At 40.7% G+C, this 24,200-nt stretch overlaps 1 protein-coding gene across 16 annotated transcripts in view; it reads left to right on the top strand.

Annotated features, from left to right (window-relative positions):
- The window catches only part of celf6 (CUGBP Elav-like family member 6), a gene marked incomplete at both ends in the record, with an annotated part of 144,016 nt that extends 122,282 nt beyond the window's left edge, over positions 1-21,734 (top strand). For 3 of the 16 annotated variants that reach the window (XM_083938453.1, XM_083938447.1, XM_083938445.1), the window contains 7 exons: positions 9,108-9,251; positions 10,214-10,358; positions 11,619-11,768; positions 12,575-12,637; positions 13,203-13,283; positions 16,610-16,693; positions 21,607-21,734. In XM_083938453.1, the coding sequence (XP_083794579.1) occupies positions 9,108-9,251; positions 10,214-10,358; positions 11,619-11,768; positions 12,575-12,637; positions 13,203-13,283; positions 16,610-16,693; positions 21,607-21,734 (795 nt within the window). Of the gene's footprint in view, positions 1-9,107; positions 9,252-10,210; positions 10,359-11,618; positions 11,769-12,574; positions 12,638-13,202; positions 13,284-16,609; positions 16,754-21,606 lie in introns of all 16 variants that reach the window. The other 13 variants (XM_083938444.1, XM_083938458.1, XM_083938456.1 and 10 more) reach the window with 5 other exon arrangements.
- Between the last annotated feature and the right edge of the window lie 2,466 nt (positions 21,735-24,200).

Genomic DNA, 24,200 nt, shown 5'->3' with positions numbered 1-24,200 from the left:
CCACAGTAAAGCAGCTGTGACGGTGCTGTGTCGGAGAGGGATTTATGCTTCTTATTTGATATTTTAACTTGTGACAATACATGTTAAGGTCCTGAGGGGTTTGACTGTTGGTAGATTGGTTTTTGTTCAAAAGTGCCCAATTATATCTTTATGGCTTATTGTTGTTGAAACGCTAGTCTGTTATTGTTGCCATAGCTACAGTAAACATTCAGGTAATATCAGTGACAGAGCTATAATTTACGTTAGATGTAAGGCCATATGAGCTGTATCGTTTCTTTAGCTTATTAGTTTAGCTATAATCTTCCAAGCAACAATAAGCCATGAAATCCAGCATTTCTGAACAAACCTATTACAAATAGCAATAGTCACACCCGTTAAAAGAACTGTAACTGATGTGTTGTGATTAGTTATTTTGTCAAAGTTAGAGAAACCTAAATTAGCCATATGAATTCTAAAAAAGCATAAAAAAAGACCGGAACATGCACCAGACGGGATGTGTCCGGATAGGGACCATACCAGCGAACGTCCACTGGTGATACAGTGACGTACTGTATATAAGTGGAAATAGCCTTCCAACTTTGACAAAATAACTTATCACAACACATCGGTTACAGTTACGGGTGTGACTATTGCTGTTTGTAATAGGTTTTGTTCAGAAATGCCGGATTTCATGGCTTATTGTTGTTTGGAAGATTATAGCTAAGGTAATAGAATAGAATAGAAATACTTTATTGATCCCAAGCTTGTAAATTGCAGTGTAACAGCAGCATTACACACAGACACATCAAAGCAGTAATATAGAAATACAATTTAAAAGATACCTAAGAAATGAAATATAGTCTAATATAGGCTAAGGAAACGATACAGCTCATATGGCCTTACATCTAACATTAATTATAGCTCTTAGTATATCAATAAAGTATTACAGGTTGTCGTTCTGTATTTTATCCATATAATAATAATAATAATGGTACTCTGTCACTGAAGTTACCTGAATGATTACTGTAGCCATGGCAACAACAACAAGCTAGTGTTTTAATAATAAGCCATACAGATATAATTCGGCACTTTTGAACAAAACCAATCTACCAACAGTCAAACCCCTCAGGACCTTAACATGTGTTGTCACAAGTTAAAATATCAAATAAGAAGCATAAATCCCTCTCCGACACAGCACTGTCCTCACAGCTGTTTTACTGTGGAAATGGAAACTTCCTGTCAGAGAATATGCAAAAAGTCATTTTTTCTTTCAGTGATTTTAATTTTTGTGATAATTTTTTGATCACAATACACGGACTCTTTCAAAGACACACGGACCGTAAAACAAAACACTGGAGAAGAAAAATTAAACACCATTTTTCTGACATTGAATTAATACATTTTCGACTTTTTTCTAGTTGATTTGCTATTTTTTAAACTAGTAAATCTGTGAATTTTTTTCTCGTATATTTGCTAGTTTTAAAAACTTGTCAATCTGGCCCTTTATTTTCTCATAGATTTGCCACTTTAATCTCATAGATCTGTGACATTTTTCTCGAAATATCACTCCCCTCCCCCGGGTCCGTATTTTTTATTTTAATTTTTATTTTTTTATTGGCCCTAATACGCCGTGGTAATAATACGCCATGGTACTAATACACCGTTGTACTAATACACTGTTAACCACTAATACGCTGTCGTATGCGTCGTATTAATACACCGTCGCACTTTTGATAATGAAACATTTTTTTTAAGGAGATTAAAACAAATCTATCTAATTCTAGGTCTTAATTTTTTTAATTAGAGATCCAGAGCTCCTGAGACATCTGGATACAACTTTGATAATGTTGGATAAAATACCTGATACAAAAAATTCACTTCTGAAAAAAATGCCTGATTGAAGTGCAAAACTGGATATTGTTGTGCAAGTAGGATATAAGTGCAGCACAATAATATTAGCTAATCAAGAACTGTATTGGTGACTATTTTCTGATTGCTTATGGATTAAAATGTATCTCTTTGCATGGAGAAATAGTCCTCTGTCAAAAGTTAATAGTCTGAACAGCTCTCTTAACCTGCTACTGAAAATTAAAATAAGTGTGAAATTAGTGGCTTTACATTGGGAGGCAGTGAATAATCTTCATGGGGAAGCAATTTAATTGAGGTAGTAGGCCAGATTATTTCGGAATTGGTGTATTTGACTTTTGACACTGGGAATGGCTAGACAGGTAGCATTAGAATGCCGTGGATGCATATATATAAATGTGTGTCATCTATGCAGATGACAACAGGGAATCTGTTGTTTGCTTTTGATACGTACAAGTAGAATTATGAATGAATACATTAATGTCCAAAAATGTAACTGGACTGGAATTCCAGAATCTAATCTATTTCTACTGAGGATAGGCAGATATTGCTCTGAAATATGTTCTAAAAACTTTTTCTGAGACCGACTGCATGCTTAAAACATACAATAAATTACATCAGTGGCAAGAGTGCTATAAGTAATAGATAAAATAAAGCAGCTGAATATTTTGTAATATGGAGAAGGGTTGAAGTAACTGCCTCCTCCAGCAGCATGGTAGAAATTACCTAAAAATAGCTCATCACAGTCAAACCATTAACAGTGACAGCCCCCCCCCCCCCTAAAGTTCTTGAAAGCACTTACCAAGGGAGGCTCCATTACAGTGACTAGAAGGGAGGTTAACAAGTAAGTCAATATCGAAAAGCACCCTAGAGTTAGGATGGATCTTCAAATACTATATTCTTACCTCATGTCAGATTAATAAGGCACATATGCATCCTTATCTGCTTTCTGATATTTCAGCATTATGTCCTTCACAGTATTGTGGGACACTTCCATTTTATCCGCCTCCCATTAACTTTTAGCTTTTCTACCTTTATTTTTCGAAGCAGGCCTGGATATCATCTACCAAAGACATGGGTGTTTATCGTGATATGTTGTGTATTAATGTTAAGTTGTAAATACTAGCTATAAACTACAGCTGCTTTGTCCAATTATAAATGTATTTGGATGTAAAGGTGCATTTTAGTGTTGTGGAATATAGTTTAGTACACAAGGAATCGTGGAGAGTAGATACTGGTGTTATGGGATGCATAGTTGGTGCTGATTTGTTTCTATGTAGAACGAGGCCACCAAACCTTTAACTCTTGTCAAGCTGCAGTTAATTACAAATTGGATATACTTTTCTTGGGCTTCATTATGGCCACCAAAAAGACGTAAGTAAAAGAAATGATGAATTACGAAGCATCTCCCCACTAGTGCTGGATGTCTGTTGAGTACTGCACAGCTGGACACACACAGGAGCACACACTCTTTTTGGCAGACATCCGCACCTTCATACACTTCACTGATGTTCTGCAATAAATATTTACGGACGCATCCTGGCTACCAGATAGTCTCCTGGAAGCCAAATGTAATTTACACATCTTTTTGACGGCACCTCATTTTGCATTACATTGAAGTAGAGACTGAGCGAAATAAGTGGTGGAGTAGGTTTAACTGTGTGTGTGGTTGTTGTGTTCATTTAAGACCAAACATTTTTGGTGTGTAAACTGCAAAGCCCATACTTTAATAAGCAGTGGGCCATGTGCCAAAGAATAATCATGTTGCGCACTGATCGTGCACAATTGCGACAGGCCTCTTACCGAAATTTGATTATAATCAGGATATTTACCTTGTACTCAAAATATCTTGTTGACTCAATCAACAGAATATGTTTACATTCAGAAGATTTACATAATTGGATTCATCTGGGGCTGTTTTTTGCTTTCTTGTACAGATAAATTTTGGTTTGTGCGGATTACTTTTGCACTCTTTGTGTATGCTTGTGTTGCTGTAGCCCAGGCACAGATGAGTTTGGGCCATTGAGCCACCTCAGGTCTGCTGCAGATAAACTGTCCAAGGCAACATATGGAGCCCCAAACAAACCTGGGGCGGATCAAGTGCCATCCAAAAAACCATTAATAATCTATATTATCCATATCTCTCTTCCTCTATCCTTGCACCTGTTATCCTCCTCTGCCCAAATCAAACTTCCTCTCTGATTAAGAGGCAAGGTGGCCATTAGTATCCAACTAAGGCTTTGGCACCGATGGGGGATGCAGTTAATTTGGATAATATCACTGCCACATGTCGTCAACAACAGACTAACAGGAGGCAGGATTCAGAGAGTGGGCTCCTCTGCTCACTGCCTGCTGCCAGCTGTGAGGTCTGGATGAACCTTGAACAAAGAGTTGTCGCTCATTCACAGTCTCTCTCCCTCTTAATTTTCTCTCTCCAGCATCTGTGTCACCTGGCACACACACACACACACACACAGACACATGCCATAAATAATACCTGCACCAAAATATGTTGGCCCAAAATATAAGGCTCTAATGAAGCTTAAGGGCAAGGGATGCCACCAGAGGGCACGCGCAGATATATCAGGTCATAGCTTTAATTGATGTTTATTGCAGATTGCAGGTGCTTCCAAAATTAACTTAAAAGGTGATTGGGCACAGCACAGGCACTCTCACTGGTTCATCTGTTGAATTACAGTAAGGTTGCAGAGGCACAGGTGGCAAAACTTCAAATGGCAGAGCTGGGGGCAGTCAGACAGCACCCAGCAAATTGCAGACATTGTCATGTTCTGTGTCACAGCGTGGCTGACAGGGCCTGTGGAGCTTGTGGGTGTTGGCAGCAACAAGAGTGTGCATGTGTGTGATACTATAGTTCCGGATTAATGAGAGATAAGACTAAGCCAGAGAGCATTGTCATTGTAACAATTCATCAAATGCCACATGAAAGTACTGTAGAATATCAGCAGCTAACATACTACATGGGGTTTTGTGTTTTTGCACTCCTCAAATATTGTGGTGGGAACTCTTATTTACAAAATGCAGCATGCACACCAAGAGAGTACCATTATGAATGACAGTGTTGTTCGTCTGTGTCTTTTGGTTTGATGCAGAGTGCTCGGCAGCAGTATGTGGTGGATGGCAGGGCCAGACCAAGACAGCACTGTCCAATGCTAATGAGAGAGAGTCCTCCCATGAGGCTAGCAGAGATGTAGCAAGGTTCAGAGAGTTCAAAATGGAGCCCACGGGGGTTCATCCAATTACCAACAAACTTGTTATGGCGTATTCAATTAATTTCTTAAATATTCTCGATTAACACTTTTAGAGTTTATAAGTCTGCAGAAACCTCAAACAATTTTGGAAGTTTCACTTGTCATTTAGCTGTTACTAATAGATAAACTTGAGTATCGCAATATTATGTTTTGTGATGCATATCATAATACATATAGTATCGTCCAGATTCTTGCCAATGCATAGCCCTAGCTGTTACATGTTTGTTGAATGGGGGAGAAAGAAGGTTCTTAGAACATCCGTTGGTAACATTAGTATGCTTTTCCAAGTGACAGTTTTCCCTTCAATGATTGTGTGTATTATATTACTGTAAGCCTCTGTAGAGGATGGAAGATGAGTGTCTGTTTACCTGTTAGTACACACTTAACACCAGAATTTGTATCACAGTAATGCAGAGATAAAAGCATAATGCCATTTCACTGGTGTAGTTGAGTTCTAATCCCTCAATTACCGTTGTGTATTTTCCTGGCTACACATTTCCACGGCCTATACAAAATCCAATATGAGAGATTTTCACAAGTCAAGTATGTTGTTTGAGAAATTAGATTAGTTTTTGAACCTGTGACAAATTCCTTAGCTGTACCTGTCAAAAGTGAAGGCTCCCTGTTGGCCCTTATCAAATTCAGCAAATTCATTTTCTCTCCAGGTATAGGAGTCATGCCGGTGGAGGTTATTATTCTGTTTGTTTGTCAGCTTGTAATTTTCTGCTACCAGTGAAGAGTGGCTGCTTTGCATCCAGGGCCTGTTGTCTGCTAGCACCTGTTCCTTCATTACCTGGCCACATATTACTCTTTCTTTTCTGTGGATAGAAACTCTTCATGCATGAGGAGGATCCCACTCTGAAATCTGCTGTTACTGATTAGGCCTTGGATCTAGTCAGAATACCTCTACTTCAGATGCGAAGATATGTCATTTACTTGTTCAGTGGTGAGGATGAGAGAAAATTATATTTTTTAATATCAAGATTTTTAAAATTTTTAGCTTTTATGCTATCCAATTCAGAAAATGCTAGGCTCTGATGTGAAATGTACTGCTGACAACACCTGCATAGGCTGTTGTAGTGCTTTAATACTGCCGCCAAGTCTGTTCAGTGTAAACATTGCAGACTGGGTCTCCTCCCTGGCTGTGTCTACAGCAGAGCACTTTGCTGGGAGAAGCCAGACCAGGCCAGGCTCGCCTCATCTTGAGTCATGGTGCAGTGAGTACAAGCAGCCTCAGGCTTTCACAGTCCCGATGCTCACAATGCATTCTTCATAAGGTTTTAAATTAATGTAAGAATACAGAGATACACAAAGCAGAAAATGAATGTGATCTAAATGCCAGGCCCCCATGCTGTGGACAGGCTTGAGCAACAACGCTGTAGGAGGATGTTTGCTCAATGCCAGTCTCATAAAATCCAATAGCCCAGTCCGTTCAACTGGCCCACAGAGTTGAGAAAGAACTGAAAAAGGTCAGGAGGTGGAATGAAATTAAATTTGAAAGGGAAAAATTGTGCCGTTAACGCCACCACGTTGGAGTATTGATTTAGCTAATTGAAATGGCATCGAGGGAGAAACACCAGATGGGTCTCCTCTCGCCTGAGGTGGGGTGCTGGCTGGCACTGATAGGATCCATTCTGAGACTCACTGTCCCTGGGGTCCATGCTGATGCCATCCTTCATACCCCAGCCTCTTTCTCACAGTTATCTACGGCCGACACATTCTCTTGGTTGTGTTAATAGAATGTTTGTAAGACACTTCCCACATTGGTTAGTCAAAAAGCTTACTCGCAAAGCCCTTTGAACAAGAACTCATTTATTTTTTGCATTTAGAAAATGTATATTTGTCTGTTTTTATGAAGAAAATAAAACAGATAGTAGGATAAGGCTGATGTGCTTCCACTGTCATTATTTAATTTCACTTAACCTTTATTTAATCAGTATTATTATGTTTGCATAATGTAGGTAAATTAATATTATGTAAGGTTTGTTGTAGCAGCCATGACTAACCAAACCACAAAGCATGAGACCACCCTCTTAATGGCACTATCGCTTAGCTGTTCCTGTTTAAAATTTTATGAAGCGCTTACGGAAATAGGACACACTTTTTGTATGGATTACTATAAAATAGCATGAAGTAAGACTGTACAACAGTAAGACTGAGACTTTGTTAGTTCAGTGGCTGAATACACATACTGTGCAGTTGCCATATTCAGCTTCACAGGGCATACGTTTGTTTGTTTCTGTGATTTTCTGTTTAGATAGTTCTGCTTTAATGATGTGCCTCTTGTAAAGCGCTCAAGCTTAAACTTGGACAAGTAGAGCAGCAGGCTTTAGCTTTGTCAATTTCAATTTCTTTTACAGAGAGTAACATCAACTTGGGCACAAAAAACAGGTGTATGCAGCATCACTCACACTGGTCAGCCTCGTCTTTCTATGTCACTGTGTCCCTTGTACTCACATTTTCGATATATTCACCCCTCAAAAGTTATGGAAATCAAAGCCTGAATTTGTAATGACCCTGTCAAGATGAGACATTTTGTGAGAGATGAATCCAAGTTGTGATTATGGAGTCCTTTTCTCCCCATGTCTTTGCTTTTATGATCTTACTAATCATATCGTGACTTCCCCCTGGCTGCCTATGTCCTTCTGTCCTGGGGGTGCACCGTGCTCTTTCCCAGCATGCATTGCCTGTAATTAAATAGGAGCTTGGTCCTCTTGACAGTGTCTAGGGCTGTTTTCTCTGCCTTGCAGCCTCCTCCTCCTCTCTCTCTATCTGTCTCTCACTCACACACAGACACTCTCCCCGCCTCTCTCCTTGCCTGGATGTCACATGAGGAACTGACTCTGGTCTCTGTCTGAAATTATTTAATTGGATGCAAACGCAGGAGCACAGACATCAATACGGAACTATATCTGCCATAAGGCAGAGCCATTAGTCAATACTTCACCCTCCACATGCCGAAGGCTTTTGTCAGACCTAATTACCCAGTACTGTATTCAGTGGAGCTTCACCACTGGGGTACTGGGACTCCGGTGGGATCTGGTTAGGATCACAGTTCACTCCCAGTGTATACACTGGAGTTGGAAAAAAAAGCTGAAAAGCAAATATCGCTCACTATTCTCTTACGTTTAATGCTGACAGCTAAATTACTGCAGTCATGAGAGATGCTCATTCACTTTCATTGGCTTCCTTGGCTTAGAGATATTAGGTCTTGAAGGCTGGAATATTGTGTACACTGGACATAAAATTACAGAAATGCATGACATGTTCACCCTCTTTCTCCTTTGGTGATGTAGAGAGCTCACACTCGTGTTTTTGCGCCAATACAGATCAGCTACACATCTTTCATCTCAGTTAACATTTTGTTGTAGGTTTCTCATGGGAAACTCACATTGGGAGAAAGCTATTTCTATCACACAATAAAGAATTAAATATAATGCTAACCTTGCATTCGGCCACATCGTTTCTAAATGGCAAATACTGTATTTAGGTTATGCTCAGACTGTGGGGTTAGTGAGTGTTCAATGTAATCACATATCTGTACACTTAAGTTAAAGCTTCATATATTAACTACTAGAGCCAAAGCTTGCGTTTGGAAAATTCCCACAAGGCTTCCAAACTACTGTAGTTCCAGAATATGTTATTGCCTTGTCGTCTTTCAGTTTTCTCCGGTGAATACCTATTTATTCAGTCTCAGGATGCTCACAGACAGTCTAGCAAACACCAGCTCATTAGCTGGTTGGCCAGCTGAAGTGGCAGGTGCAATCTGCAAAACATTGCTGATTGAAAGAAACTATGGCAGTTGCAAAAGTTGGTTGGTTGTATTAGCTGTTCCACTTTGTTGAAACTTTGAAAGCCCAATCAACTAATTTTATCTATATCTAATTTGGTTGATTTATATTTATTTGCTTTACATGTAAATTGGAAAAACTTACTTATATGGAAGTTTAGTTGCATATTTCACTAACCTTGCAAATATACTTGCCCCTCTAGGGTGCCTCGTCCAGTCTGGTGGTCAAATTTGCAGACACTGATAAGGAGAGGACCCTGCGTAGGATGCACCAGATGGCGGGCCAGCTTGGCATCTTCAGTCCCATGACCATCCAGTTTGGGGCCTATGGCACCTACTCTCATGCTGTAAGTCTCAGCCCGGCGGGGGAGGAGACGGTGAGCTTTAAAAAAAGAAAACAAAACTGTTGTGATTTGATTCCCTATTTCTCCCACTAGGCATGTGGCACTCCCACTGAACAACTCCTTAAGTGATTCACACTATGACATGGCTCTTAGAGTCCACATTTACAGAGGTTTTACAGAAAATGCTGCACTGCTTTTTGTATTGTGTCTTTTTTATCCCTTCATTTGTCCTGGGAAGCTGCTTATCATGTATGCTCAGCACTGGACTGTTTCACTGTCATATATTTGTGAGCATTCTGTTCATATTCACATTCCATTCCCATATTGCCCGTTTTAGTCTGTGAATTCAAACTGCCTACCCAAGCTTGCCTCTTTAACATTTCTACTTACTTATTACTTATTATTATTCTACTTACTTACACATACAGTACTGTTTGGCCTAACGCTCAAATAGAGGTGCACTTCATTACCACGAATCCAAACCCACAGACCCCTACCCCTGTCCCTGCTAGCCCACTACACCACCCCATTTCATATTCACACATAAAAGTCATAGCCTGAGTTGGGAGTCTTTGATATTTTACATTCACACAGTAGCTAACAACTCACCCTGACAGGTGAGAAAAAACCACTCACGCACAATCTCTACACTAACTTGTGGTGGATACATATACAGTACATATAGATATACAGTATCCAGCTCACTAAACCCATCTCACATAGCCTTTTCGTGTGTCAGTATAATGAGCACAAGGCCAGAGCGGTGTTACACTAGCTGAGAAGCAACGCTGCAGGGCAACACAGGCCGCTCTGTTCAAGAACAAGGCATGGGCCAAGCAAACAGATATGTGTGAGTAAACACGCTCTGGTCCTGCGGCTATTTCACCCTCCTTTCCTTTTCTGTCCTTCCCGCCATCCCTCCCACCATTCCCCTCTCTCCCCACTGCTCTTTAATCCTACAGCAGATGATGCAACAGCAAGCAGCCCTGATGGCAGCAACACAAGGGTCCTACCTGAACCCCATGGCAGCCATCGCTGCTGCTCAAATGCAGCAAATGGCAGCGTTCAATGTCAACGGCCTGGTCGCTACTCCCATGACACCGTCCTCAGGTATACACTAATAGGCACGCACCGGCTGACTCGGGTGCAAGTCAAAGCAGAGGCATGTGGCACACACGCTTGTCTCTCCATTTCTCACTGCTGCCCTGGAACATTCTCGTCATTAGCAAGAATTATAGAAGCAGTAGTAATGTATTCATTCAAGTCCTTTTTTGCTTTTGCCCTTGTTCCATTTTTAAAGATGTAGGCTCCATTTTCTGGTTGTTGAATTAAAGGTAGCAGGGCCTTAACGTATATTGAAGGGTGCAGGATGGGCGAAGATGTACGGCATTATTTGATACTCATTGGCAGCCACATTATGGTCCCTCTCTGTCCTCCTCTCTCTCATTATCTCTGTCTGTGTGTAGCTCTCTCCCTCTGTGTCTCTGTGACAGTGTATGTTTTCTGGGAACACAGCCAATCAGATGACTTTGGATGCAGAGTCCTTGGCTTATACAATATAAGAGCAAAAATTTGTATGAGATAATCCTGGACCCCAGTCTGAACTATCTTTTTGGCCCTTGTCATGAGGAGCTTTGATGGCTCGACACTAAGTAGGCAGGCCGCCTGAAGGCAGGGTCATTGCAAATGTATTGAATAAAGTGGCTTGATGCTGTACCTGGCATTTGTAATCCACAAGGCCTACATATTCCAAGCAATGCCTATCAAACATAATCCTACATGACTTAAATGACCTTCACCTGGATTAGAAAAATAATAAAAATCCATCAGCACAAAAGGGCACTGACAAGGTGAGAGACTTGGAATATCACCCCAAGGAGGAAAGGCGGTTAGAAGAAGATGCAGAGGTCTCAACATCAAAAAAACAGTACAATAGGGTACCAATTCTTGTAAGTCCATTTTGTCCCATTACATTTTGTACCTTCAAAAGGGTAGTTATGTGACCCAAGTGACCAAAATATACATTTAAGCAAGGCATATAATAATGAGAACATATTCAGAAATCAGAAAACCTTTATTATGTGCTATTACAGTGGTGGATGAGTGCTTCCCCCTGCGCCTAACGCGGAATGATTTTAGTAACTGTTCAGGCTGAATTAGTACTCATTTTTACCAGATTACACTATACCTTCATGATGGGTCAAAAGGTACACATTTGTGCTCATAATTTCCCATTTTGTTGCTGTTATAACGCCCTACATTTGTGAGAAAATGCACATTTTGATTAAAAAAAAATACCTCTGTTTTTGAGTGTGTAGCATGTGAAGTGCGCACCCTCCAGTTTCCGTAACACTCTGGATCTACCCACAGGCACCAGCACACCCCCGGGCATCTCTGCCACAGCCGTGCCCAGCCTAGCCACCCCTATCGGGGTCAACGGATTCAGTGCCCTCCCGCCTCAAAGCAACGGACAGTCCGCCTCTGAGCCCATCTACACCAATGGTATTCACCCTTACCCAGGTGAGCCAATCAAGGTCTACATGAAAGAAACGTGATATATTTGTAACATCTACTGTCATGAGACTGCTGCTCTGACCCGGTCAGTTACTGTAGCTACTTGAACTGATGGTGATCCAGGAATTATACTAGTGTTGCACTTGATTTGAATAAGAACATCACCTAATTGTGACAAAGTTAAACATGACAGTGGTGACAAATTGAAGTATAACGCATGGTAACTGTTTAAAAGTTGACAAGAGTGCTTTTTTTACTTCACACTCTCATGACATGTTTTTATGATTTAAACTGAAGTGTTTAAGGCTTGAGGGTCAATCAACAGTCTTTGGCAGGTTTCTGAGCAGCCAGAACGAGTATCATGATGAATCCATCAGTTCATCCATCAGTCCATTATGGTTAATTTGATGTGTCTCAGCTCATCCTCAGCTTCTTAATGCTGTCTGGGACTGATTCCTGAAGAATTGACACACACTCTCCCGTTTCTGCATTATGCAAAGGCAGTCACAACTGTAATGAACTACAAAGTGGTTTGTTTGGCATGTTGTTAATATTTGATGCAAACATCTGGGGCGAACAGGCATTTTGAAGAACCGAAATGTGACAACCCAAATTTCTCCCACTCCCTGTGTGATCTTACCCCCTGATGGTTCTCTACAGCTAAGCCAATTTCTGTCTTGCTCTTTAGCAACCTCTCTATCTTTGTCTCTGTGTCTGTTATGATCATTCTCCATCCTCTCTTTGTCTCTCCTGCTTTAATTTTTCCTCTTTGTCATCCCCCTTTCTCTGTCTCTCTGTTCGTCTCTCTGCAGCACAGAGTCCAACGGTGACCGACCCTCTCCAACAGGCTTATGCTGGCGTCCAACACTACGCAGGTGATCCGTCTCTCCTACCTCTTCTACTCTCTCACTTCCTCCATCTGTCCCTTTCCCTTTGCCCTCCCCCTCTCTGTTTGTCACATCAGTAGACACTATGACAGGTTGACATTGCTGGACGGCAAGCCAATTTTCTCCTGGATTAGGCTATTTTACATTAGGATTTTCTGTTGACTTGATTATACACCCACACACAAAAAATCTTAATTCCAAAAGTACACTGATGGCTGAGGATCTGAACCTGCCACAGCCTCCTTCATTAGAGATGAAATAGACCTCTCATAGCCACTGCTTGCTGCCTGACATCAGCGCTCATTAACACAGTGTAAGTCTCCCTCTCTTTCTTTGTGTCTGTTTAGTTGAACTGCACTCCACTCCCCTTTTGCCATACTCTTTGTGTAGTGATCTACCAGCCAAATGAGCCCAGGCTCCCACCATAATGCAATTTATTTATGCAATGTCTAGAGGACGCAAATGAACAATGGAATAATGATTTGAGTTTTGTTGTGTCAAATATGAAAATGGAGATGTGAAAAATTCCACTCTGGTTCTCCCTTTGCAACAGCAGCCTACCCTGCCGCCTATGCGCCAATCAGCCAAGCGTTCCCCCAGCAACCAACCATCATTCCCCAGCAACAGAGGGAAGGTAAGAGCGAGCAAGCGCGCCCACCCAAGATAAAAGGTGATAATTGCCATGTTCCATTCTAATGTAGCTGTGCTGCTTTGAATTAGCGAGGGAGGGAAAAAGCTGGCTGGGGAAAATGTGAGAAAAAGGCTCCCCATTTAAAGAGACGAACATTAGCAGTGAGATGGAAAGTTACTCTGTCATTATTCAAAAACTGCACTAATTCAAACTCACAGTGCTGGACTGCTTAATCAGTCCATTACAATGTGTTTAAGTGGTTATAAATATTCATCAGATTAATTAGCTGCATGCATAATCATTTATTACCATTCCTAGTGTAGTGCTTGTACTTATGCCACAGCATCAGATGTAATAAAGCATAGGATATACTGTGATGGTAAATCACTCTGTTTGGCGCCATTCATCAGACTCAATTATTCGTCCATATGATTGTTTGAGACAGCATAGACAGCATAAAGTTGCATGAATATCTTAAACTGAGCCTCTCCAACATTGCCAAAAGGAAAAGTTAGTGTATGGTTGCATTTTTTCAGTAGTGAGAGTATGTGCCAGGGTCACAGTGCCTGGGGGGGTGAGTAAAGTAGAGACGGACAAACTCATCCTCACATGTCAGCAGCTTATTAGCTTTAGATGCAGGAATAAATTCACACCATAAGAAGAACGCACAATGGTTAAGGACAACTCATCTCTCATTGCTACCTTGAAACATTTTCTTCATTAGCGAGAATTATGGAAGTCATGGTTACACGTACACACTCAAACTCATCTCCCTCTGTCACACACACACACACACACACACACACACACACACACACACACACACACACACACACACACACACACACACACACACACACACACACACACACAAACACACACACACACACACACACACACACACACACACACACACACACACACACACACACACACACACACACACACACACACACACACACACACACACACACACACACACACACACACAGTAGAGCTATTCTTGGTTGCGCCAGTGGCCTGTCTGAGTTCTGGCCTCCTCTGAGTTTGGCTGCACTCCCAGCCTGTCTCAGTCCACTGCCACAATCTGCAGCCCTTCTATTCAACAAGAGACGCCTAAAACTGAAAACACAGGAACAGTCAAGTCTCAGCTTCAACGTCCCTCGAAAAGCTAACAATTGTACCAACACAATATATCAGTCGTTGTCTGGGTTTGTGTCAACAAAGAAAATCCCCCCAAATCCAAGAAAACTTTTTTTTCTTACCAGACAAATCTTCCCTGTACTCTTTGAAAATGTGTAATTGTGTAATTTTCCCTCTAGCAGAGCATCTTAGGCAGCACATATATGTCGATACTTTACAGCAACTGAAACAGCAAATGGCACGAGTAATAAGTAATGCAATGTCACATACTTGTTGATAAAGTAAAAATGCTTTATGCTCTAACTGCCAACAGTACGGTCAGAGATTTGGGTGTGTTATGCTTTTAGCACCTAATAGCCGTGAGCCCGTAGCCTCAAGCAGCAAATAAGAGTGGGCTAGAGAGAACTGATGAGCTCACTTTAACTCCACATATCATCTTAAAACTTGTAGGCTTAAAACTGACGCAGATGCAAATGACATCACTTGAGGCAATTTATCATACTTTGTGCAGCTTCCTCGGCACATAATGTAGTAGTACTCAAGACATCGAACAGACTTTGATGTGCAAAATCAGTGGAGTTTCCCTTTCAGAAATAAATAATATATTCTGCATATGGGAATCCTACCGAATTACTTCTCATACTAAACTGTGCGTCATATATAATAATGCGGCCTGATCAACTCATCAACATGCACTTGAAGATCAACATAAACTTTGCATATTGACACGTACCCACTGTGGACAACATACTAGAAATACAATTTAAGCACCATACTGTATAAACAATATTGAATTTGGGTATTTTTGGCATTTTGTAACAGGTGAGGTTGACAGTAAATAGTCTTCAAAGCATGTAAACAATATTTCTGCCTTGTTGTTGATCTGTGTGTCTTAGATAAATTAGATAAACTTTTTAGAGACAAGAAAAACCCTGTGTATGCAACATCATTATTTATTGGGAAGAGTGTAAGCAGTCTGTAAGATGTGGTAATAAGGTTTTCATGCAATCACCCCAATATATATAATATGTGTTAATAAAAAATATGTTAGGTTTGTGAGGAGCAGTGAAACAAACTATCAACTGTCCTTACAAACCACTTCTTTTCAAAGCATGGATTCTCTAAGACACCTTAACCTACACAGACAGAACTGAGATTCAGCCTTTAACTGTAAATCCCCTATCTGTCAACCTGTGTGTGTGTGTGTGTGTGTGTGCCCCCTATCTCGCTGAGGCATAGCAGCAGTACAGCCAGCCACCACTGCAGCTCTCTTATCAGCCTTCTCACCAGCCCCAGTCTCATCTCGTCATGCTATCACCCAGAGCAATGAGACAGGAGAGAATGCTAGCCAGGCAGCCAGCTGCAAGCATACTGTCTCCGAGTCCATCACATCTCCCTCTCCTTCTTCATCTCTTTCTGTGACGACGTTTCTGTCTCTCTCTTTCTCTCTCTCTCCAGTTCATTCCTCCCTTTATCCAGATTGGCCTGTACAATATGTGGCAGCGCAGTGGATGACTGTGGAGGGATGAAAAGAGATTGGAAGACAGTCCTACTGTCACACAGTAATTGGGACAAAAACTTGGCTTATGCTGCCTCCTCCTCCTCCTCCTCTTCTCCTCTTTTTCTTCCTCTGTTTCTCATTCTCTATTAACCATCTTAATATTTCTCTCCAAATCAACCTCTGTGTTGTTAACTTGGTGTGTTTTTCCTTCCTCCCGTTGACTGTTTATAATTGCTGGATGTTTACTTATTTCACTTCCATGTCTGCGGCTGTTTACAGGTGGGCTACAATTGCCTGCACATTTTCTGAGACAATAGTCTAATTTAACTATATAATATAATTTATTAAGGCACCATCTAGCTATACAGTTATTATGTCAAATGGGATTTGAATGGAAACCACAAAAAGAGCTGACCAAACAACCTGTATCAACAACCTGCATCTTATAACATTTTAAAAATAGGATTAAAGTGTGTGTACACCACAATAACTAGGTTCAACACAACTAATATTTGTGCCAAAGGTGAGATAATCAGAGTTTGGTGTTTTGGTGCTCCTGTGTTCCTTGAATTATTGTCTTAATTTCTTTACTGAGTCCTTTTTCCACCCATGTTATTATGACCAGCCACTCTCTCGCTGTTCATGCCCCATGTAAACCCTGCTGTTGTCTTTCTCTCATCACCAGGGCCAGAAGGTTGCAACCTGTTTATTTATCACCTGCCCCAGGAGTTTGGAGATGCGGAGCTCATGCAAATGTTCCTGCCTTTTGGCAATGTCATCTCTGCCAAAGTCTTTGTGGACCGAGCGACCAATCAGAGCAAATGTTTTGGTGAGTCAAAAATTGACAACGAAGAGAAGACAAAACAGAGCAATGCACAGTGACCATGACACCATCAAATTGCCTATCTGATGGTGGGTCTCAACAACAGAAAATGGAAAGTGTGGTGTAAGAAGATAGACGCTCTTATCAACTAAAATAACACAAGCCAAACCCACCATGAGTCATTCATATAGCTACTGAAGCAAAAATCTATCCAGAGTTGCCATTTGCTCCATACATATATTCATTACCCTCTCTATCACACCATTCCTAATACAATCAGGATCTCCACTTCTCTGCGATTCCCAGATCAAGAGAAAAAACATTTTCCAAGACCCCCCTAGGTCTAGCCGGGCAACCTAGCAGCATCCCGCCACCCATCCCTTCCCTTTCTCTTGCCTCCCACACAGAAAACCAGTTCATCAGGGTGGAGGAGGTGCAGGTGGATTCTATGGGCTTAAAGAGATAATAATAGACTGGTGTGGGCCTCACTGTTGATTCAGTTGGACAGCAGCACCCAGGAGACAGGCGGAGAGAGAGAGAGAGAGAGAGAGAGAGAGAGAGAGAGAGAGAGAGAGAGAGAGAGAGGGAGAGAGAGAGAGAGAGAGAGAGAGAGAGAGAGAGAGAGACTCAGCATTTTCCATTCAACATGGCAAGTCTATGAGGCTTTCTCTTCCCTCGTCTGTCTCGCTCTGTCCATCTCAGGACTCTCTCTCCCTCTCCCTCTGTGTGTTCTCCTCTAAACATATGCCTCTCGCCATCACTATATGTCAGTCAACATGGGGGAAGGACAAAGGGGCGGTGACCTCATCAGTCTCACCGGCTTATTTTCCATGGCTTGTAATTAAGAACTTGGCTGAAAAAAGGATATTTAACCCATGATTCTTTTGTGGGGATTTTTAACTAATTTCTCCCTCCTTTTTATAGCATAAGCCCAAGGGTTCCTTTGTAAGACATTAACAAATTAGGCAGAAGAAGCTGTGCATTCAGGGGGATGTGTTATTAAGCCTCTCAGAACTTGGAACACTTCATCTTAAAAATGTGTGGGTTTAGCCTTGATGATGTGGTTAATGGCCACTGACTGTAGACACATCACATGCCAGGTTGTACTGTATACACATCTTTAGAGTATACAGGTGTAGAAAAATAAACTGATGGAAGAAAGTATGAATTGTCCATTGTAAATGCAGAGATTCGGCCTTGTGCACACAGGTGTGTAGAAAACATACTCAGTTACTCAGCAACGATGGAGACCAAATAGACAGCATTTATACAAACCAACAGAAAGCCAGTGCCCCTACGCTTCGTTGAGGAAATCATTTCCAAAGCTCTGTAGTGCGCATTCAAATAGGACAGCATTTAAAATCAGTAGTTAATAAGTTAATCATTCAAATATGTAACATACAAACAATCCAGTCCAATGAGTCCGTTTTTTTACGATTAAAAGCTAAAAAGGAAAAGCTAAATACAGCTTACATTCTGTACAAATTTCAAGAGTGGGGATGCAATAGTTAAAGGTCCCATATTGTAAATTTTAAAGCAAAGTTGAGATGCTGATTAAAATGCTCAGTCAACAGAGAAATGCACACAGCCCTTATTCGGAAACTGTGCCTTTAAACGAGCTGAACGGACTTGTGTCCGGTTGTGATGTCACAACCACAAACAATAACAAATACTATATATAGGTAGAAAGTGCTGCTACAATGTTATTACAGTCGTTCCCAATGACGGTGCAGAGATCCCAAGAGCAAAGATGCCAGACAGTATGAGAAAAAAATCATGTGTTTTTAAAAAGCAGCACATCGCAGTACCTTTATAGGCATAGTAAGTTAAATATTTAATTAAAAATATTAATACTAGAACTACTTCTAAAATGTCTTGCCACTGCAGAATGAGTCTTGTGAGGCATCTATGCGTGAATGACCCCAACTACATTTTGGGATTTTGAGAGTAGATAACCAGACATCAGTCTTTGAGATGGAGTGTTTACACAGCTTCACAATTTGAATATGATGAAAAGGTCACTGAAGTAGCACTTGAAGCATCTTTTTATATAGGATTTGTTTCTGGAGTAGGATTTGGAGTATACTCTTTAGGGATGCATCACTGTCAATTCCGACAGCTGTCTGTTAAGTTTAGTATTTGCTTTGCAATAAAATTGATTTGAATATGTGAAATGGTGTGATATTAAATGCTTTTGCAGGTGAGATGAATAAAAGACTTAAAACATTTAACCTCAAAGCAATTTTAAAACAAGATGACAAGAAAAAGCTAGTGACTTGGGTTTTAATGCAGCCTGTTAGTAAGTGATGAGTCATCCAAATGTGTGCACCCTACATTCACTGTTGAGGAGCTATACGGTTGTTTAATCCAACCTGGCACTCTATGGATATGACATTAGTCTTAATCCTCTGCATTTAGACACTCAATATTGACTTTTAAAAGTGATCAAAGCATACCTTGTTAGGTGGAATTAGCTGGATTTAGTTTGAAAATTAATTTCAAAAGGTCTTCTGAAAATGGAGTAAACACACACACACACACACACACACACACACACACACACACACACACACACACACACACACACACACACACACACACACACACACACACACACACACACACACACACACCTAAAATAGAAAGCCCTGGCTTTTTAGATATGGTAGAAAAAATAAACAGGCCAAAATGCTATTTACCTAAAGGGCTTATATAAATGTATATATATATAAATATACTGCACTTTTTTTGATGTTGTTTTGCTCTTGTTCTTTCCCACTTTTAAAGGGTACAGTTGCCTTCGTTTCTGTATAACTCATATTCCTAATAATCTTAATTTAACACTTTTAAATAGTCTTAGCAGCCATCCTAGAGGCATATATGTTCTACAAAAGAGCAAATACATTTCCAATCAACATTTGCACATGTAAAATAATCGTCATAATAAATAAATGCATGCAAATGCACTGAAAAGGTAAAGTTTGTCGTGTAATTTCTGAGAACTAAGCAGCTTTAACGGATCACCTAAACATTGAATAAGACTACATTGAAACAGCCAAAATGATCTCCGTCCTCAGTTTCAACAAGGTCAGAAATGCTGAATGTTGAATGAACCATCGGCTGATGTTGTTAGCTTTCTTCTGGAAAAGGCTTACGATAGGGTCATGATGTCGGGACTGATAAGACCCAGATCAGAAAGCAAATGTGGGAGGCTGCGTTATCGTTTTAAAGTCTCTATTTGGGACCATCCAGACTACAATGTAACACGTTTTCTATCTAAAACAGAGTTTTCAAATGTCCCTGTTTTAGGGGTTATAAAACGCGGGAGTAAATGTAGCAAAAGGGAAGTATTTTAAAACAAAAACATATTTGTTGCAAGTCTTTGGTCTGAACTGGGCTTAAGACTTCTGTCCTGCAGCATTCTCAGCTGCTCAACCTGGCCTCTACTTGTATTTTTCCCATTGTCACCCAATAACATTGGCAACTTTGTGTGTGTTTTTATTAAAAATGCATAACATCACAACGCATATACAGACATTGTGCCAATATGGATGGCTGCTGTGAGAGCCATACCTCAAACACCAGTAGCAATTGGGGTATTGAGTTCCACAGCACGACACACTCAGTGCTGCATCAAAGATATAAAACATCAGCCACCTTTTTCTCCCGAAAACAGCTAAAACTGGAAAATTGTTCCAATATCTTATTCTGCTTTTAGATTTTTTCAATGTGCATGGAATCAAGCACAGTCTGCAATGCAGTTTTTGTCCTCTCCCTCCGTACTTTGACTCCAAGCATCCTATCACCTTTTTGGCATGTGGATGTAAATGTGAGGTATGAACCCAGTGATAGTGTGCCTGTGTGTGTGTCTGTGCAGGATTGGGAAGGGGATCCCTGCCAACTGACAGGCCCTTCCCTAGTCAGTTTGTTTAAAGGGTTTGTAAAAGCAGCAGCCTTATCTCACTCACACTGACAAAAGCCTGCCCTCTCCCCCCAAATTAAATTGGACCCATAGCGGTATGATCAAATCAGCTGGCAAGCGTAAAATTCAGGCCGTCAATCACAGAGGTGTGTGATAAGAGCAGGCAAGGAGTCCCGGTGTGGAAAGCTGTGGGCTCATTCCGCCTCGGCACCCAGGTGATAACTCAGAGCAGCAGGCACCTCTGTCCTACACCTTGCCCCAAGCATCTCGTCACGACCCCCATGCCCTTTACTATTTACTCGGATACATGCTCAGTCACACATGAGCATGAAAATACACAGACACACACAGACACACACAGACACACACAGACACACACAGACACACACACACACACACACACACACACACACACACACACGCACTAACACAGCCCTGCCACTCTTGCACAGCTCTAATATTAAGGTAACAATTCCAGACTTTGCTCTAAAAATCCACACACAACATGAGACTCCTTTTTTCTCTCTAATCTTTGACCACCTTTTCATGTTTTTTTTTGTTCTCCGTTCAAGTTAAAGTCACGGTTTCTAATAGCTTTTCTTTGTTTGATTTTTAATATCTGTGTTATTAGCCTTTGTGGTATTTTACGTAATCTTCTTTTTAATTCAAAGATTTCCAATTAATCCGCTGAAAGGAGAAAACAAAGAGCTATTGTTGTGTCATTGTTGAGAGTTAAAAAGGGTCTTCTTCTCCCCTTCTTTCTTTTCATCTCACCTGTCTTTTCTCCCTGTGTCTATCCCTATCCCATTCTCTCTGCCCCCCCCCCCCCCCCCCCCCCCATCCCATTCTTCTACCCCCCATGTGTTGTTCCTTTTTTCTCCATTTTTTTCTTTTGTCTATGCCCCCATCTCTCTCCTGTTCTGGTATCTTGTCTCAGGCTTTGTGAGCTTTGATAACCCGTCCAGTGCTCAAGCCGCTATCCAGGCCATGAACGGCTTTCAGATAGGCATGAAGAGGCTGAAGGTGCAGCTAAAGCGGCCAAAGGATGCCAACCGACCTTACTGACTCCTCTGCTGTCCATACCCAGGTATAGTAACACCCATGCCATAAATACACTGTGCCATACTATGCCATACCTTGCCATGCCTGTTCTCAAACAAAACTCAAACTTTTCCATTTTTACCCTTAACGAATTGTATTCAACAAATAATAACTGAGAGATTAACAAAATAAAATACATTTTTAAAGCATTTTATTAATTTCTAATCAAAACAATTGTCAGTGTCTTTGTGGTATGTGGACTACTATATTCAGAGAGGTAATCAGTGTGGGGCGAGGTGGGCAAAGAGGGAAATAAATAAACTACATCCACTCTCCAGTCTTCCAACCAGAAGAAACCCCATCACCCATCATTTGCATAAAAAAACTCAGAAATTTACATATATCAATATGACAAATTAATAAAAAGCATTATCAGACTTTGTCCCCATGAGTCCAGATTTGTAACATATAAGCAGTGAGAGCGTCATTAGTTTCCAGATCCAGCATCCTCACATGTTCAGCTTCTTGAGATTTTTGTCAGGTTGCCCTGCTCCACTGAATTGTTTTTGTTTCTTCTGGGGTTTGAAATCTAATTTGTACCTGCAGGACGCTCCAGTTCAAATTGATGACATCATCAATACCCAGCTGTGCATAATTATCTGTCTACAGAGGATGGCGTTGAGAATCGATGCAACTTGTTGAGCTACAAATTCATAAAACCAGAGAGCAGCAATTTCTCTCCTACAATAGCTCTGCATTAGATTTCTGTCAGCTGCTTAGATAAATCTAGAGGCCCTTTCAGTAGAACCTTTACTTATAGGAAAATGAATTGTGGAAACGCACAATAATATATAGTAGATTTATAGTATAACAGCTTTTTACAAGACTACTGATGAGCATGATGAGTAAATGCATGGTGTTTGAAAGAAAAGTTTATGCTCACGAAAACAAATCAACAAAAAAACAATGTTTAATAAAAAAGCACTTAGGCTGACGTTCACATGACAGGGCCTAATGCTCAGATCCCCCCAGATACGATCGTTCTGCCTAGAATGCATATCTGACAACAGTGTGTCTATAGTGACACTTACGTTAAATTAGTAAAAGCTAATGAGTTAATGCTTCACCCACATATTCTTGTCACAGTGCAAGAAAGCACATTGCTATTGCCTCATGTGTGACAAATTTGTTCAGCTCATTTTCTGTAACAAGTGTAGTGAAAGTAACTATGGTGGAATTAGAAGTCGACGAGTTGGGGCAACGAGTATTATCCAATCACAGCACAATAGGGTGAGACTAGGTGGAACACCTGATCTATGATGTGGTAAAAAATCGAATCCGTGTCACATGAGAGCAAAATCCTCAGATTTTCGGTTAAGTTTGGTTTGGTAAACTTTTGGTTTCTCCCAAGACGCAAACACTGGTCCCCTGGGTGAAAGTCATGTGTTTGTTTGACCTTTCCACCAACCCAATGTTCCTCCTTACGGGAGTTTCACCCGTTATGCTCCCCACCATTGTCACTCTTCATGCAACGTCATCTTACAGTGCCACAGCCGAGCAGTTGTTCTGAGCGTCTAATATTGACGTGAATGGGCGATCCAGCTTACCAATAGATCAGACCTACTGAGCCAACTAGGAGGTAGAGTAGGGCCATATCCCCTCATATCTATAGAAGTGATAAACAAGAAGAAGAAGAAGAAGAAGAAGAAGAAGAAGAAGAAGAAGAAGAAGAAGAAGAAGAAGAAGAAGAAGAAGAAGAAGAAGAAGAAGAAGAAGAAGAAGAAGAAGAAGAAGAAGAAGAGTTCCTTTATTAATCCCGCAAGGGGAAATTCAATTTTTTCACTCCGTTATTATTCATGTTACACACACACAGGCCCGAATACACACACATGCACAAACAGGACCTATATGCATGCAATTAATGGAGAGATGTCAGAGTGAGGGGGCTGCCAAATGGACCGGAGCCCCGGGCATTTGGGGGTTCGGTGCCTTGCTAAACAGCACCTCGGCAGTGCCCAGAAATGGGTGGAAATATACTTAGCAACAAATTGTATTTTTAAAAACTAATTAAATACCAATATGTAGGAAATGTGTTGTGTGGCTCTGGGGAAAGTGTTCAATTCTATTTAAAAGTGTTAATTACAAACTGTACCAGTGTTTACACATCCACAGCAATAGAGTGGAATTTAATACTGAATAATTTTGAGTTCAAATATAATCAACTGTAATATAATCAAGCTTATCTTTTGTGGAATAGTTGTGAACTATGCCAACATGTATGTGATGTTTTAAATGTATTAATTAAGCTGTTTTTTTAATGAAGTATGCACTCAAAAAGTAGAGCAAACAATAAGGTTTAAAATATCTAACAGTTCTTTAATTTGGCCCTTAAAAGTCAGAGCTTCATACAGATAGAAAAATAAGGTTTACTTAAAGTGGCACCATCCTTCAATAAAGACTAATTTCACACTGTCAGGCTTGATTCAAAGA

Source organism: Echiichthys vipera, assembly GCF_963691815.1.
Source record: "Echiichthys vipera genome assembly, chromosome: 1".
Lineage (NCBI taxonomy): Eukaryota > Metazoa > Chordata > Actinopteri > Perciformes > Trachinidae > Echiichthys > Echiichthys vipera.
The sequence above is the reverse complement of the archived record's forward strand: the minus strand, read 5'-3'. Positions and strand labels throughout refer to the sequence as shown.